The sequence below is a fragment of the Dicentrarchus labrax genome, unplaced genomic scaffold, assembly GCF_905237075.1.
Source record: "Dicentrarchus labrax unplaced genomic scaffold, dlabrax2021, whole genome shotgun sequence".
NCBI lineage: Eukaryota > Metazoa > Chordata > Actinopteri > Moronidae > Dicentrarchus > Dicentrarchus labrax.
In genome coordinates, this window is record NW_026136709.1 from 5,858,837 (window position 1) to 5,877,029 (window position 18,193).

Consider the following 18,193-nt stretch of genomic DNA (forward strand, 5'->3'; position numbering starts at 1 on the left):
GATTTTCTAAGCAAATATTGATATAAGTGATAGTTTGTGATTAAATTAGCATATAGTTCTGCCACCCCTTCAAGTCTCCATACCAGCTTCTAGCCACCCCATGAATACAGCTCTAGAATCTGCCCCTGCACAGGGGGGTACATGGGTATAAACAACAGCCGTTGCCTTTTTTTTTGTTCTATAAATAAGTTTAACTAACCTGCGTTTTAAAAACAACTCCTCTGTAATTGTCTTTTTCACAATTTGGTGGGTACAATGCCAGCAGAACCAGTGGAATTGATGGCAAAACCAAATGTGATCCAAGTTTTCTTATAAAGAATTACGCTTTAAAGTTTCTCTGTCACACAGCAGAGATGGGTCATTCAAAATGTGAAAAATGAATCACAATGACCGCCTTGCTTCACAGAGACACCACCATAAATAATTCTAAGTACGGAGGCTTATGTTTCACCCCCTCACTACTGAATCAGCTGATGCATTTTTCATTGACCAGGAGCTCCATTAGACATGCTGATAGATGTTTCTGACACTTGAGGAGCACATTTCCATACATCCACACAGGGACGATTATTAACAGAGATAAGCAGAGTGAAATGACACACAATTACGTTCTCGTTTCTCCCCCTTCTTCGTCTCCTCTCACATCCCAGTTTTTGACGGCAATCATCTAGCATTTCACACCTCGAAAGCCAAGCAGACAAGCCAGTGCTGTCAGGAGCACTGACCTAAAATCAGAGATACATTTCCGATATGAATAATAGCAGGCTTAGTCATATTTCTGGCAGTGTAACCCATCATTATTTGTCCCCTCGGCCGGTAAATATAGGAAGGGAGCAGCAGTTATAATAGTGACAGCACCTCAGCTTGTTTACTGCTAATTTATCAAACAGCAGAATCTAAAAGGCAGTTATCCATTGACTGCCTTAGAACAAAAAAAAACCTCTTTTGTAAGGACAAAGCAGAAAAAACAAGTAGTTGAAGGAAAATTACAGACGTTATTGAGTTTTCAGTTATCTCTATCATTCTCTGTGATTTCCCACCATTCAGCAAACACAAAATGTGTAAGCTCAGAGTTGCTGCGCTTTGTTGTTCTCAGTGGAACCCATTCAGGTTTCAGTCCAATCAATCAGTCAGCCCAAAGCTTTATAGTGCATTGCTGTAAAACTGCATGGTGCCAATATTTTTTCTTTTATTTGTTTCTCCAAAGATCCTTGTGCTTTTCAGATATAACTCAAATAATTCAAAGCAAGAATTAATAATTTAATCTGCATAAACAGCAGGAAGAATAGCTGCATGTCTTTGCAGATAAATTCCTTAAATAACTGTGCTGTGACTGCATCTGTATCGTCCTCTGAGTACATGAATAATGTTCAGTAAGTGCATGAGGAATGGACTGAGAGTTCATCATCATTACTGTCCGCATACAGCAACAATCATCACATCCTACACCTTGCTCTCTGTCCCGTGATGTTTACAAAAATGCATGAATGAACTCCACTTTAAAAGCCATTCCAAATAAATGGTTTTATTGATCTGTTGTTTTGCCACATAATTATCTAAGAGGGGTAGCTCTTTGAATAGTTTTAATGGACCATGGCCAAGCGTGTGGGCTTGTACTTACAGATGACAACATGATTGTGTAATTATTCCAGCACAATAAGTTGGAGACAAAGCACAGCACTCCCTGTTGCCAAGTGCAACGATCTCCACTGCAATCACTAAGTTCACTTGTAAATTTTCAGCTGATACATTTCCAATCGATTATCTTTTACACCTACAGCCTAATTTCTGTTATCTGCAATGTAACAAATTTCCATTTACAACCATGTTCAGCTTTATCTCAGCTCGCACTCAACCGGTTATATTCCACATCAGTTTTCCCGTATATGCTGAGATCGACACGGTGCAGACGCCAATCAAACGGTCCCTACTGGCTCTCAATCTCCCAGCCTTCCTGCCCCGGGCTCTGGAGATGGAGAAAGGCCGTTCCGGGGTCACAGTGCTCCATGTTCTCATTCAGAGAAACCCCACTGCTGTTCTTTTCTCATTACCCACAAGCCCCGTGTCTGTGCAAACCCCCTTCATAACAGCACGCCTCAGCCTCAGGTCAGAGGTCAGGTATTATTGAAGTTGTTTTTATTTATATATTTCTCCTCCACACTCTTGTATCACCGTCACCGTAACTGAGGACAATGTTGTTTAGATGTGTTAAGGTAAATCCTTCAGTGTCCGTGGGACTTCATACATTTCTGATTTGTTTGCCCATCTTTTAAGAAACATGGGTACGTTCAGATGTCCCATGACTGCCTGCTGAAAAGACAGTATTATTTATTCAGAAAGCAAAAACTTGTGCAGGAGGAGGGATTAATACCAACAACCACAGAGACGGAATGAATAGCCTTTTGTCAGCCCCCCCTCAGTCCACCCAAACATCTGCAGGAAGGAAGAAAAAACTGCTGCCATATTCCTAATTAATAACACAGAGTGCGTTCCAAACTTGGAAACACATACATTTTGAATGTGAAATATGAGATTGTCCCATTCAAGATTCCACGTGTTTTTTTTCCCACCTCAATCAAAATGAATTTCAATGTATAGAAGATCCAAGGCGAAACTGCTCTGGTGAAATATTTCAAGCAAACAGAATAAAAGACTTTAAGAGTTTAATCTTCACGACACCCAGACAAACACAGAGCATCGCTTAAACATTGTCATTGTCAGTCCTCAGCATACTGGGATCACCATCCGGGAATGCAGGACACTTCCTTTGAGGCTACCAACAACTGAAGGCTGCTATCATAAATAGATTAATTTGAGTGACTGGATCTCATTAATATCAAGCAGTACAGTAGGTGCCTATAAAGGCAGGAACAGTTCACTATTTTTGTGAATCAGTAGAAAATGGTTCCAAGCTCAGTAAGTGTTACATAGTATGCAATGGGCATGACAGTTAGTTTTTCTAGTTCCTCTGATTCAAACATGATCAGTGATATATCACCTGTCAACTACTGCTTTACAGTCCTCAGTTACAGCATTGTGACAACATGCTGAGGATGAAAACACAAAAACTAATGCAGATTAAATTTGACAGGTTACTTTAGGGGAAGCATTACCAGCACAGCAACTGGTTCATAACTAAACTATGGCTGACTTATACATGTACATTGGCTCTACGTTGAATCTATGCAAGTTACCTACACTGTTATGAGTATTTATACCTCCTGTGCGCTGGTGTGTCTGCATTGCTCTGCTTAAAACACTGCCAAAATGCTAGTTTGTTGTGAGGTTGCCACCATGTTGAGTTGAAACTGAAACTCTCCCTCGTCTCTCTCCTCAGTCTCTCTTGTGTTTACCTTGTTTCGTTTTCATCCCGCCACCACACTTAAAGCGAAAGGACAAGGGAATGCGAAAAGACAGATAAGAGCATGTCATGCAGCGAGGCGTGTCCCATGTGTGCCTGTTTGTCTGTGTGTGTGTGAGGACACACTGAAAATGTGTGTGTCTGTGTTTGAAGAGGGATTCTCAAACAGCATTATTAACTCATCTGGGTTTTGCATGAGTCAGTTCCTATTCTCAGGCAATGCACACACACATACACACACACACACCAAGCAGCCCATCATAGTTGTTGAGGCCTGTGTCACCACGATGTGTAATTATATTTCTGGGGAGGTGCACGTCAGGCTACGGTGTAAGCTACTGTCTCTGAAAATAAAGAGGAAGACAATTGCACCGTGCAACACAAAGTCTTGACCTGGAGTTCACCAGAACAATGGCCACGAGAAGAAAACCCATGAGCCATCACCGAGCCCAACACAGGGGAACTGTGGCAACTTGCAAAATCATCACACACACACACACACACACAAAAACCTTAAGAAGCTATTTTCTGTTGTTGTCTCAGCCACAAAAACCTTGAACAGAGTGGTTGAAATTCATTTTAAATGTGTTGCTGTCAAGAGATATCAGTTTCTGCGCCTGTGCTTTCTTTTGTGTGTTTAATTAACTAATGTGACAAAGCTATGACAAGCTTGAATCCAATGTTTTCAAGTTTACAGGGAGCCTTAATTACTTTAAGTTAAGTTAGCAATTCTAAATAAATCTGCCTGGATACCAAAAATTGCTGATATTTTGTAGTAAACTAGTTTGTCCTGAACAGTTTACAAAAATAAAAGCAAATTTTACAAAAATATCCACACATTTTGTTACGCTGATGATAGTGATGCACTCACTTTTCTTATATTACTTTGCATACTCTCATTGGTCAGAGTATTAAGTTTCATACTTTGGGAACAAAATGCTTAATTCAGTAAGGGCAAGAGAGAGCAGTGGGATTTAACCTCAACCTTTAAAATGAACATTTATGTTCATGAGGTGAAGGTCAGTCTGCACTGGGTGGTGGAAAAGCTAATGTAAGCTTGTATGGTTTCATTGTTTGATAGACAATAAAGAATATTTATTGGTGAGTATTTCACACTAACTCCACTATTCTCCACTGAATACACAATGATTTAACAGTGGAAGTGTGAGGTGGACCAGCCCTGGGCGTCGGGCCCCCCTCGCAGCAGCTGTTGGTGCAGATGTAAGGTGACAGTAATCAATACTGATTATTAAAGTGGGAACACCATCTCTAGTGTGTGATTAATCTTCATTCCCCCATGTTTACAGAGCCTCTTCTGGCCCGTTCGCCTCAGAGGGGCAGCGCTCCCCATTATCTATCCCCAGAGACAGGAAAAACAAAACACCGTCACCATTAAAGATACTCACTGTCACTGAGGAAGAAGGCAGGCACAGGTCGACAGCGGGATGGGAACCACATGTGCTGCAGTATCAAAGCGCCATGTCTGTAACATATTGGGAAGGTAGATAGAAAAAATGTGTTTGAAATCCAAAACCTAGTTAAAGGAACAATCCACCCTGTATACACTTACACTGTAAAGGTGTGTTCAAAGCAAATTGTTGGAGGAAAAGAGATTACATACAAAGGGAATGGAAAGACGTGATGTGAGCAGATGCAATACTGAATATAGTGAAGAAACATCTGCATCGATCAACATCTAAAATATTGAAACTTGAGTGATAATTTGTGGTTATCCAAAAGATTTTACGACTTCACTTCATGAGCATAGAAAAACAAAAGACATGTTGACACATGTTTTTGTGTAAAGTTTTAAGATCATCAGAGTCAAAGCTACCACACAAACACAAGGACACATACACATACACATGCCAGTGTGTACATTGCTAGCTGTCAAATTGGCGCTCATACAAATCAAGGTCAAGAAAGGTCATTTCTGGTGGAAAACCAACGTTGCCATTAAACATAATCCAGGCAGCAAATATGTTTTTATCAATTCTTATTTGGCAAAACAGTAGTAGTAGTATTTAAATGTATTTTCTAGGGTTATAGAATAGACCTTTGAACAATCACCTGCAGGTATACAGATATTTCTGTAAATGGAAAAGGTACTGGTCATTTTCTGCCAGTACTTTATCAGTTTATACTGGTATTTTTCTTTCAGTGTGAGAATAGGCCTGAACTGAGCAATTCTGCATTGTAGCTGAAAAACATAGCTATTGCAGCCTTATTTCCCCTCATCCAAAGAACAGTAATACACTGTTGGTGGAGACACTCATGTACAGACAAGAAAAACATTCTTATTGTCAGAGTTTTCCAGTTATCTGAAAGAGACTAAACTCAAGAAGAAATAGACCCAGAAAAGATAGTAAAATAGTTGTGTTTGGGTGTATTTTTGCCTTCTTTTCAACTTAATCAGTTCATAATGTTTGCTGTTTTTTCAGCCAACTTAACTCCCTTCACTAACAATGTGTTCTCTGTACAGTATGTTGGACTCACTTGTTCTTTCAAAAGTCCTGTAACCTTGGCGCGTGGCAGCTATTGTGAAACAAACCATTCATCATCCTTGCTCCATTGCATCCACAATCAAATTCAGATTAATGTTTAAAACAAAAACAAAACAAAAATCAAATTAGAGTCACTTAGAGTATGGATTGTTTGGTTTGGGGGCATTTATGCTACCAGGTCAATTAAAGCAAGAATCAATAATACAATAATGAAACAATAATGAAACTTTGGCATCACGTGGAGGAGAGAATAAAACAACCAGAGGTGATAATGCTAATCAACAAACATCCAGTGCATGGGAGCAGGTATGAATCATTTACAGTAAGAAGGAGAGTGCTGCTCTGTGCGCAGATGTGCGTTTGATATGCATCATCGGTACACCATTAACATTTTTGGACGGGGTTGAAGGCTCCCGGTGCCTCTCGTCTCCATCGCCTGTGACTGCAACAGATGGTCACCCCCTCTCTCACAGGCTCCACCCCCTCCCTGTGCACTCCCCCACAGGTGTCAGGCTCCCACTCCCCCCTTTCCTCCTCCATCGTTAAATAATCACCAGCAGCACCCCCCCCCCCCCCTTCCCCTGGTTGTCAAAAGCAACGCCATCCTTCCTCTGTTTAATCCGGTCTTACTCCTCCTTTCCTTGCCCTCCCTCTCCCTCTTGAGGACCCCCATCCCCACCCTCCCAATGCTCCCATCGCTCAGCACCTGTGAGGATCCCACCGAGCGAGGATAAGGCCTTTCTGTAGCTCCCTTGCTCTCCGTGAGCAGGGTTGGGAGATGGGGGGGAGGGGGTCAGGTAGAACAAAGAAGGAGAAAGCACGTAGAGACATTGGGAATTCTTGACAGCTGTTTCATTCGGGAGGCAATCTCCCCTCCCGGGTGCCATATCGGAAAAGGACATGGGGGAAAAAGACAGAGTGGCTGCACTCTGAGGCAGAAAAAAGGGACTAGACAAAGATCTTTAGGAAAGTTCAGAGGATTAATTTGACACAAGGAAGAGAGGATGGTAGAAGGCAAGGAGGAGGAGGAAGCGGAAGAAGGGGAAAAAATGCTTTCTTTGTCAAAGTAATTGCTCTCAGCCAGTCTAGTGTGCAAACTGGGGAGAGATTATAGGATTTATTCCCATGTAGATTTTCAACGGAGACGCTTTGCTGGAGCCATTCTGTTCCCTTCAGCAGAATGTGTGGCCTGGGATGTTCTGTATAAATCCATAAATCCATAAATACTGAGCAATGCTGGAGCACCGTGCCTTTTATTCCCCGGGACAGTGAGACAGAGCAGGTACACACGGATCAAATGTGTGTGTGTGTGTCAAGGAAAACAAATGAAATATCAAAAAAATGACACAACAGTATATATTTAGCGTATGGGAGCAGAATGGCAGCTGCCGACTTCATGGCCATTGTTCTGCAGCAAGAAAACAAGGCTTTGTTCAGTGTCAGAAGGCAGAAACCCTTTCACAGAATCACAATCATCTCCACAGTTAAAGGTAGATAAAACAGAAGCCAGCAAGAGGGATGGAAATACTAATTATAGATGCTATCGCACGAGTAGATATTCAATAGAATAATTCATTTATTTGATGTCGAAAACACAGAAACAACCTGAATTTGGGGGAAGAGATTATTACAAGATCAAAACGGCAGCACATATTTGCATTTGTTGTGCTACTTTGTTTACCAGAATACTTCAAACAATGCATTACCATTTCAAAGCTGGTCAAGTATGTGTAATTCCTTGTCCACACATGAAAACAAGATGAAATTGCGTTTGTCGGTTTTATTTCATTATATATTTATTTGCTCGCCCGCGGGCTGAGAGTAAGAGTGCAGCTGTAAATCAGTTTATCTTTGCAGTGAACTTGTGCTGACTCTCTCATGACTTGCACAAAGCAATGGGGGTAAATAGCATTGTGCGCACGGGAAGACGCCTCACGCAGGACAGCTGCCTCAAAGACACTTTTTGAAGAAATCAAAGGCTCCCTCTGTTAGAAAAGAAACTTCTGTCATTCCTAACGCTTTCTTTCAACATGTGTCACCAATCAAACAGCCCTCAGAACACCTTCTGTTTTCAATCCGGCTCTTTGACAGGCTACTTGAAAAGTAAAGGGTCCCAAATGTTCCCCGTTGTGTATGTGTGTGTGTCGTGTGTGTGTGTGAGTGTGTGTGAGTGTGTAGTATGACAGGTCCTTTTACTTTCAATGCAGCCCACCAGGGAATGCCCCATAGTTGCCCACAAGCTTCTGTTTCCACAATAGTACCTCCAATAGTAGACCCTGCCTGTATGTCCTGTCACTGCACAGCGACAGTACGTCACACAAGAACAAACACCACCACCACTTTTTACAGGCCTGAATTACTCCAGAGTGAAATAGCTGTCCTACAAACAGTTCTGAGGCTTCAGAGGAGACAGAGTATAATGAAACCAATTTTTCTGTGTAATGAAGTTGCATCATAACCCAAGTAAAACCCAAAGACTGTTTCATGTACTTTGTTGCAGGTTTCATGGCAACCTCAAATCCCACTGGAGTGTAAATAAAATGTTCAAGTAAAAAGATCAAGCCCGAGCTTTCACAAGCGGGATGACTCATAGCACATGTGTAGGCTTGTTATCTCCATCGTTTCTCCTCATTTGTGGTTAAGTCCTCTCCTCCTGTCGCCTTCGGGGCTGTGACTGGTTCCAGGCAGCGTTGCAGTGACGCTCTATGGGTGGCGGGATGGGAAAGGGCCTCAGGTTCAATTGGCACAGGAAGAGGTGGCCTGTCGGAGGGAGTGCTGTAGCCTGGGTGTGACCTATTTTGGCCCAAGGAGACGTAATTTCATGGTGTCCACTGGGAGCAGTGATGGTGGTGGATGTGGGCTACTGTGACCTTCTAGTTGATGATTAACATGTGCCAAATAACCAGATAAACCAGTCATTTTCTTAGTTGGTTGACCTGGTGGCTTAGGAAATCAGACCAGTGCACAGCAAAGTTCCTTTCAAAACAGCTAAATAATCTGTAATCTGCAGAATGCTGATGGTATTAAAAGGAAATCTACAAGTGGGGTATTAGCAAAAATGTTTTAAAATTCTTGGACCCAGGAAATGAAGCCACTACATAACACAACCTGACCTTAAAACTAAAATCTTGATTTCAGAAATTCAACACAAACTTTCTTAAAAATACAATAACCATTGTTTAATTCAGCTCAATTCAGTGTCTAATAAGACATGAATTCCTCCACTCAACAAAACTAGAAAGGAAATATCAGGGGTTGTAAGCATAAACTGCTGGAGATTGCATAGCTAACAGGCTAACAACAGCTGTCCACAAGTTGTAAATCACACAGCTTCTTATCAAACACTTCACTGTTCGGATTGTGAGAAATAATACAAAAAAACAATATTTCCTGAATGGTTCCGCGGTCACCAGTGCAGGAAGTGCCAGTGCTCATGCCCTATAAAACCTAGAAATGTTGAATTACATACAAGTTCTGAACCTAAAACTCTCGCAACGCCTTTCAAGAATTTTGTAGATGCCAGAGTTATTTGTAGTGATCTGCTTGAAGTCAAACTAGATTTTAATCCTAAATATGCTGTCATTTCCAGAATCTACTTCTTTGCATTGGAGACTGTACCTTCTTTAACCAGTTCTACAACCGTACAATCAGATTTTCAGGCCTTGTCAGCTGCATTAGAAAAGCAGATTGAATATCTTACTAAAGAAATAATCTAATACAAATGGTGCTTGACAATGTTATTCAAAAGATATTATGACTTTTTGAACGACTCATTTTACAGCGTACATTCTATTTTCTAAAGACACTATGATCAGACATCTTGAATTAATTTTATATTACTCATTTCTTCCATATTGTCAAGTATGTGAGCTACAGGGAAATGACAAGTAGTCATCCATATGCTATGAATTCAAGTCCTTCAGATTTCTGTCAGTCTTTAAAGTTCAGTAAGCTCAGTTCTGGATGCTTTATCCCCGACTGCTATTAAAGGTCAACCAGTGGGCCTATTGCTTTAAACATTTTCCTCCAATTTCACACAATATCTGGCTGCACAAGGTGCAAGGATTCCTGTTGAGATTATAATTTCTCACACTAAGAGGGAGACGAGGCTGTTCTGGTGAACACAGTCAGCTCTCTCGTTCTTCATCTGGTCATCCTTGCAGTAAGTCAGTTCATCTGTGAATCTTTCTGTCTCCCAGCATACACACCACTCCATGGTCCAGAGAGTGAAAGACATTAGCCCTCCTCTACCCTCACATTACAGAGACCAGCCTCTCCTCTCATACACGCACTCACCAGATGTTGCCCAAAGCTTTAGGGAAGAACCCCCAGGTATGTGTGTGTGTGTCTGTGTGAGTGTTCATGTCAGCCTCCCCATAATTGGCTTTTCTTGTGCATCTGCCGAGATTTATGACCACAGTTTTTCCTACAACAGAGTCTGCTTCCTCTTTTGAAATCCCAGTGGGGCAGCAGATCAGGGATCAGAGGGAGAAGCAGGTTCTTCAACCCAAAACAGGTGACTTCGACTTAGGCCTAACCAGGCTGAAAAGAGGGTAAAAAAACGATTTCCCAAATCCCTTGACACCAGCATTTTTATCTACTGGCAGTTCACACGAACCCCATCTGCTTCTCATATCAACATGCTTGCACTTGCCAGCACAGGGGTCTACTGGTCTGGCCTGCAGGGGTCAGGAGGACAAAGCCGAGTAATGAAATCAAACTGGCCAAATGACAGAGTCTGCTGCTGATCACTGGAAATCGCTGAAGGTTTTCATTATGGAGTATTATGATGGCGGGAATGCAAAAGGGGGATATTAAAGACTCGGTATAGCTCTTACAGTGTGAGTAATGATCGGACAGAGAGCAGCCAAAGACAGCTTTACTGTTCCCTCGGGCCTCAAAGTGTTAAGGGCACAAGCTGATACAGCAGAGGACCCACTAGGTTACATGCTGCGTTGTGTATCATGCAAGGATGAAACCTATTGTGTTTTGATGGCTTTACATTACCTCTGTGGGTACATCCACTGGATTTATGTCTGTGATGTCGGTTTTGTAGAGATGACGTTACTGTACACGAGAATATTCGGTCCATACTTTTACACCAATCACATTAAATATAGCTACAGAATGAACATTTACAGTCTATAAAAGCTAACGTTTCTCCACAGTATATAGTATCAAAGTATATAGTCCTGAACGGTATTTCTAAACCTGGAGAGGACCATATTCTTCCTGCACTATGTAACCCTGTTAGTCCCAGTGAAAGGCCAGTGTCCCATCCACGGTTTAAGTGAGGCTTGCACACAAACGGATTGGTCTATCTCACTGTCAATCAACATGTCGATGAAGCAAGTAAAATGATCTCTCATGTTTGCATTTAACTCCCCCTTGTGTATTATTATTATAACAGACATGTGAGCATCAAAGTTTGGTTGTTGTCAATAGTTGCCTCTGTTATTTATTGGTTATTCACATGCTAGGAGACCCCTATAAAGTCAGGAAGATCAGTGACATGGTTCGATTTGAGTAAAAACCTGAAAAGTTATTTTGTTAGTTTGTCTTTATGAGGCTGCTGTAAGGTAATGCCATTATGATAGTCTTTGATAAGTTAACTTTATAGCTTGAAACACTCATATTCTTCAAGTGTACAATGCAAACCTGGAACTGATGAGCTTTGCAAAGAAAGAAGTATCACCCACATACGGTGAAATAATGTTATCTATTGCATACACTGTGATCCTATAAATATATCGATCTGTACAAATCAAGACAGCATGGGGCTCAGAAGCCTTGTCATATGACACATGATAAAAGCTCTTTGTGTGTGACCAAGGCGAAAGCTCAGACGCTTCTCAAAATCCTCTGACTGTAAAGGCAGACTGGACCAAACAGAGGATCATTTTTCTACATTTGCTCAATTGACACTCAATCAAAGGTAATATTGGAGGGACTGGACTGTGGCCCAGCAGGGATGTTCAGATGGAGTTACTTCAGAGACGGTACTTTTCTAAACTCCCCCTCCAGGTATTATTGAGGGTTGAAGCTTCTCTCTGTCCTCTCACAGTCTGGGCAAAGTTCCACTGTTTGGTCTTCTCTCCCTCCTCACCTTATTTTTACCCTTATCCCCAAAGGTGATATATAGACGAGTGGATGTCTTTATCCCTGATGCATGTGCTTTTTAGTATATTTCCACTCTGACCAGACGGATTCTTTCAAAGGCCTCTCCCTTCCTCAGGATGAAGACAGATTTGGCAGGAGCTCTGTGATGCAATGCCAGCGCCGGCAAATTCTAAAACACTCTTCCCCCCCCCCAGAAGTGAACATCATAAATTTGACTATTGTCTTTATTAACATCCAAGTCATCACAGAATGTTATTAGAAGTTAAGCCAACTCAAGGCAAAAACCTCCCGAGCCAGCTGTTACGGTGACCCGTCATGATTGGAGATTAAAGAATAGAGAGACAAGGAGGATGTGTTTGTCGTACTTTTACACTGCCACTTCAGCAAATGTGGCAGCCACATTTTCCCTCACGTTATGAGAGGTATGTTCAGAAAGTCATTTTTTTTTTTTAAACTTTATTTTATTTTTAGCTGTTAAATGCATGAAGGATCTGGCAACCAGATGACTGAAAGTTTTGTTTAATGTCTTCTTGGTTCAACTAAATACATGTATATATGAAAGACACTAGTCACATTTATAATTATGATGGAAAAAGAAAAGTTCAAATATGTTTCATTTTGAATTCTTAAACCAGTAATGTCATATCTTAACAACTGCAGTATGGTAGGCAGAAATAAGATGTTCATTACTTGACAGCATCTAATTTCGCTGCGGTGTTATCAAGTACAGAAACCATTTGTGAATGTTAAAGCAGCACAATCAAGGGGAATTATTGTTACAAGAATTTGAAACTACCCTCAATTTATTCACTGAAAAAAAGTTTATATTGTATGTACAGAGAACAGCAGAAACAGTTCTTAATGATACACGGTTGTAAAAAGGAAAATTGCACTGTGCTTACATATTAGTCATTTTTTACCACCATAGTACCATATTGTGGATAATAAAACACAATGAGGGATGGTCATAAAAACACAATGAAACAATAACAATATATTTCTCATTTCTCCCAGGATAAAAAAAAAATCCCCCGAAACAATAGCTTTATGGGAAGAATCCGTGTGTCACAGGGGTGGCGCACAAACATTAATTACACAACACAAATAATAAACGTGCATTATGGGATATTATCAAATTTGCATATGAAAAAAATAACTTGTTAGATATTGCAGGCACTTGAACCCCTCCCCAGTTCATGGAAGCATCAGTTAAAACAGCTGCTGTGTCAGAGCTTAACCCCCCTCACCCTCACTCACACACACACACACACACCACACACACACACACACACACACACACACACACACACACACACACAGTCACTTTCCCCCATACAAATCAGACCCAGTTTAATTCTGCTCCAGAGTAAAACAAACAGCCGTGTGAAACTGACTGACAGATGAAGGAGATAAATGAAGAGGAAAAAGAGACAGCAAAAGTGAGCGCAGCCTTGTTGGTAACCTCCTGTTTGTACTGCCGACTCAGAGGAATAGTTGTGATTACTCCATTGACTGAATCATCTGCAAGGTCAGGCCTCCCATCTTCTCTCCCTCCTACTCCTTTGCTCTTCTCCCTCTCAGCAGCCAAATGGTTCATATGGCTGCCAAGACATATTCATAGACATATTGGAGCATCCAGTTACTGGCAGCCTTCACAGACACTTAAACACATGTCCACCTACTCACACACACACACACACACACACACACACACACACACACACACACACACACACACACACACACACACACTGAAACATTGGCAGATGAACAAACATACTAGTGCTGTATTTTACATACCCTTGTATGTGTGAGAACACAAATTCTTTCATGAATTTGTGAGGGCCACAGAACCTGAGCCCCAATAAACCTATAGATCCTACTCTGACCACTGCATGCATAATGGAAACCTTAATCCTCTTTCTAGTCTCAATCATAAAGGTTTATGATTGTGTTTAGTGTCACAAATGAATTCAAATGTTTAATAATAGGACATAGACAACCATTCTTTCTGTATGAACAACAGCTTGTTCATGACAATGGATAATATGTGTTTGCACATGAAGGTTTCATTTAAACAACTACTAAAAACTGTGTCTTGCAAATATGGCAGTGCATAGTTCCTGCACCATTTCTAAAAAGCATAGCATTTACATGCACTTACAGTAAGTAATCAGGAAACAGTTGGTGGTGATTTCATAAACATCATGCAAACCCGAAACCTGGTTTCCATAATCCATAATTCCATAATTACAAAAACCAAACAGATTGCTCCTGGTGAATGCAGATTTTATGGCCATGTATATGTGTAACCAGGCTTCTATTCAGCATTTTACATTTGCATGGCAAAGACTTCAGACAGGGAAAGTATTGCTGCTCCTTTACAGCAGGAAAGATCATTACATAAAACAATGCAAGTCCGACTAAAACTGAAACTGACACAAAGTAGCTTTTAGAAGTCTAAATGAGACAGTTTGTCTTGCTAAACATTTGAAAAGTAGTAATATTCAATCATATGAATCACAAAGCACATATTGTATTACTACAACAGTTCAAATAGTAGTTAATGCTAATGGGCTGGGACAGAAATCTGATTACCGACATGCTGCACGAATACACAGATTTACTGTAACCAGGTTACTACAGTAACTGTGTTATCTCTAACCTGGTTTCTTGAGTGCATGTAAATGTACCAAAGGGCAAAATGGCCCCCAAATCTGGTCCAATAAACAGTAGGTCAGAGTAATTTCTTAACTACTTCATATCAATTAAGTAATTTGGACCTCATTATAACTGCCTCGCATTGCAAAAAATGTCCTCAATCTGACAACTAAAAATTCTGGCTCTTGTTCTTACAAGGATGGAAATACAGGAACACAGAAATACACACACACACACACACACACACACACACACACACACACACACACACAAACACAAACACAGAGAGGGCCATACATATAGACTCTGACACACACTTTGAAAAATGCACCACTAATTATCGATTGAACAACGGAAAAGCTCCCAACTGGTTTTCTAGCAATGGACATAATCATGAAAGGAAAACAAAATCAGCTCTATTGTATCGGGCTGATGGATACGCAGTCCCACACTGAGGCCACCCACTGCAGAGTCGATGTGGTTTCCAATGTAACCACCCTGATGAAATATTCAGCGAGGAACAACTCAGACACCTGGGGGCCAACAGGCTTCGGTTACAGCCAAATCATTCTAGGCGAGGCCGGGGCCAGAGCCACGCCGACAAGGTCGCTGTTTCTTCCTTCTCGTCATACACGACAACATACACACACACACACAAAGGGGCCCCATTCATTTTTAATGAGGTACATTAATTAATAACCCAGACCTGACCCCATTTATACAGCTGGATTTCCCGGGTGGGTGGGACAGGGTAGGAATAAAGGAGACCTAAAGCTGTTTTCCTCCAGTGAGAGTGCCGTATGGTGAGGGTGACAATGTGAAGGGAAAAAAAGGGAGATAAAGCGGCCACCAGAGGAAGAGAGAATTCAGGATTATCATACTGAATACAACAGGGACTTGGAAGGAGGATACACACTCAGTGTTGTATCTGAAACCAAAAGGGACATTTGTCTGAGTTGAGGAGGGGGTGAGCGGTCAAGCTCTGACTGCACAGTTCACACAAACTGCTTAACCTCCACACTCTGTCACCACTCGCCCACTCCTGCCAGCATTCACACACACATAAACGCGGGAGTGCTCAACAAAGTCCGCATGAACAGCAGAAATAAGCCTCATTCACACAAGCGTGGTATCGACTGAGATCCCCGCCAGTGCCGAGTGGTACAAAAAAACCTGCCTGGGCCGTGTCTTGTGCTTGCTGTTATGATGTTTAGGTCAGACTGCTGTCAGATGTGGCCATGCAGTGATGGCTCAAACCTTGCTTTCTGCTGTGATGTCTGCCTCTACTGAATGTGTCAGATGGATGGGTCAAAGCTCCACATCATGAGCCAAAAGTGATGGGGCTGTTCCTACAAAAGGTGAAGGACAAGAAGGCACTTATACACATAGTTAGATGATCTTGATGCTGGATAGAAAAAGATCTGGAATCATTTCTTTTTGTGACAACTTAAACAGATAATGGTTCATATCATTAAAAAATCTTTTTTTAAATATTAACATTTTCTTTCAGCAGTCCCATAAAAATCTTTGTATCTCAGCTTTTTATAAAAACAGTCTCATTGCCCTCTTTGTGTTTTTCCCAGTTGATGCATCTTAATCAGTCCTACTCTCTCAAACATTTACAGTTCCTTAGCTACAGTCTCAGGAGTAAAACAGCCTCCCTTTCTCTGAACCCTGAAGTCTGCTGAGCTTGGCGAGCTGAGAAGGCGACGGGGGTACGTCTTGTCTGTAGGGGCCCTTGGACTGAGGCGGGGCCTGCACCGGGGCAGAGACTGGGGCTTGAATGTGGTCTCTGTTGTGGTCGTAGGTGCTGCCGCTGGGGGTTTCCTGTGCAGGAGGTGGCCTGGCTTTGCTGGCCTCCTGCTCTCTGCGTCTCTGCTCCTGCCTCAGCAACTCCTGAGTCTCTAGGAGGACACGGGCATTGAAGCTGGACGTTCCCAGGTAGCCGTTTCGTGATCCCTGGCCACCAGAGTAGCGGGGGTTCTCCTTGGATGTCTGGAATCCCTCTGCGGGCATGTACGCCTTGTCCCATGAGTCCTGGGACACCGTGCTGGGGTTCTTACGAGGTTGCCTAAACAGACAAAGACAGGTAAAGAGGTCAATCGAGCTGTTGAGTGAGTCACCTTAAACAGCAGCTGAATCTAAAGGGAACAGAGGATGATAGCGGGTAACTGCTCAGAAAAGGTAGCTTTTTCTTGCAGTGGCCCCTGGGTCAGCACTATTGAAGGGGAATTCAAAAGGAACTGCACTTCAGCAGAGACTGTGGCCATTTTCACATTTTGTGAGATTAAAATGGGAATGTGCTAGTGGAGTTGATTTAAAATACTGAAACATGAGAGGAGCAAAGAGGGATCTGTTATAGCCTGCTGATTACACTGAATCCTGTGACATAAAGACTGAGACAGGAAACAAACGGGGGAAGCCTGAAACGCCCACGGGATTATTAGTTCCACATTGTAAACAAACACAAATGTTAAAACCTCCCCAAGAAAAATGGCTGCGTTCATCCATTTAACTCCTTTTTGGAGATGCAGACGGGTGCACTTACAGCACAGACAGAGTAATGGCGGGCCTCACGGCGCAATCCGCCTTCTACTCATCTTCAGCCTGCCTGCCAGCCCCCTGACAGGACGGCCCGAGATGCACACACATATTATCTCTCATACAGGAAAACTAACACACATGCTACCCTTTCCAGAAATTGGTCCTGGAAAGCCGTCATTGGGAACTGCCAGGTTTTTGGCTAAAGTGTTGAGTCTTCTCCTCCATTATTAGGATCCATTAAGGCTGGTGTGTGATGGAAGACCTGTGACAGTGTCTTTAGCGTTAGGGGTGCTAAGAGAAATCCCATTCACACCTCACTGACCCACTGTGCGCTTAAAAGCCTGCAAGGGAGACAGGGGCCCAGCATGCTTTTAAGCCAAAACGACTGCATTTCTTATCTGGCCGAGTCTCATTCCAGAGAGGCTGAGAGGAACAAAAGACAGAATATGCTATTTATTGTTCAAACACTTTCTGACAAAATATTTAGCTTTTATTTTTTAACTGAAACCTTACAGCAAGTTAAATGGGTATTGTACATGGAGGGAATGACAATAAATTCTACCCTGAACCTTGATATCTTATTTTATATGTACTGCATGTTGCTTGAGAGGGAAAAATGACTTAGGGGGGTCAGCAACCTCAGGCACACAGTAGATTAACCACTTGCATGCTAACAATAAGTGTGCATTTTTTGCAAATGTTAAAGTGCCCTCTTATCCTCATGCAAAATGAACTCTTTCTTATCCACTGGCAGCGTCCTGTCTTATTAAAGCACATCATAGGAATTCTCGTACATGATTTAAACTCAGATGTGGATATTTCCGCACGTATGGCAGCCTGCTCTCATACAGTATATCACAGCAATTATCTTCATTATGGGAGAAAATGCTTTAAAAAAACATTACTATGCAATATCCATTACTATGGAATGGATACAATTACAGACTTGCACGAGATTAAAATTTTTATGTGGTGTCATAATTAAACGTAATAATCTTAATGT

The 18,193-nt window shown here is 41.8% G+C and overlaps 1 protein-coding gene and 1 long non-coding RNA gene across 6 annotated transcripts in view; one reads left to right on the top strand and one right to left on the bottom strand.

The window, feature by feature from the left end:
• The window catches only part of LOC127369489 (uncharacterized), a 136,137-nt gene extending 124,693 nt beyond the window's left edge, over nt 1–11,444 (top strand). The window contains exons 3-4 of the long non-coding RNA XR_007886081.1: nt 10,065–10,197; nt 10,301–11,444. This is a non-coding gene — a long non-coding RNA (uncharacterized LOC127369489). The remainder of the gene's footprint in view (nt 1–10,064; nt 10,198–10,300) is intronic.
• Nucleotides 11,445–12,770: 1,326 nt separating this feature from the next.
• LOC127369479 (partitioning defective 3 homolog) overlaps nt 12,771–18,193 on the bottom strand; it is a 333,391-nt gene continuing 327,968 nt past the window's right edge. For all 5 annotated transcript variants that reach the window (XM_051410908.1, XM_051410907.1, XM_051410906.1 and 2 more), the window contains one exon: nt 12,771–16,717. In XM_051410908.1, coding sequence (XP_051266868.1) covers nt 16,288–16,717 — 430 coding nt within the window. In that variant the 3' untranslated portion in view covers nt 12,771–16,287. The remainder of the gene's footprint in view (nt 16,718–18,193) is intronic.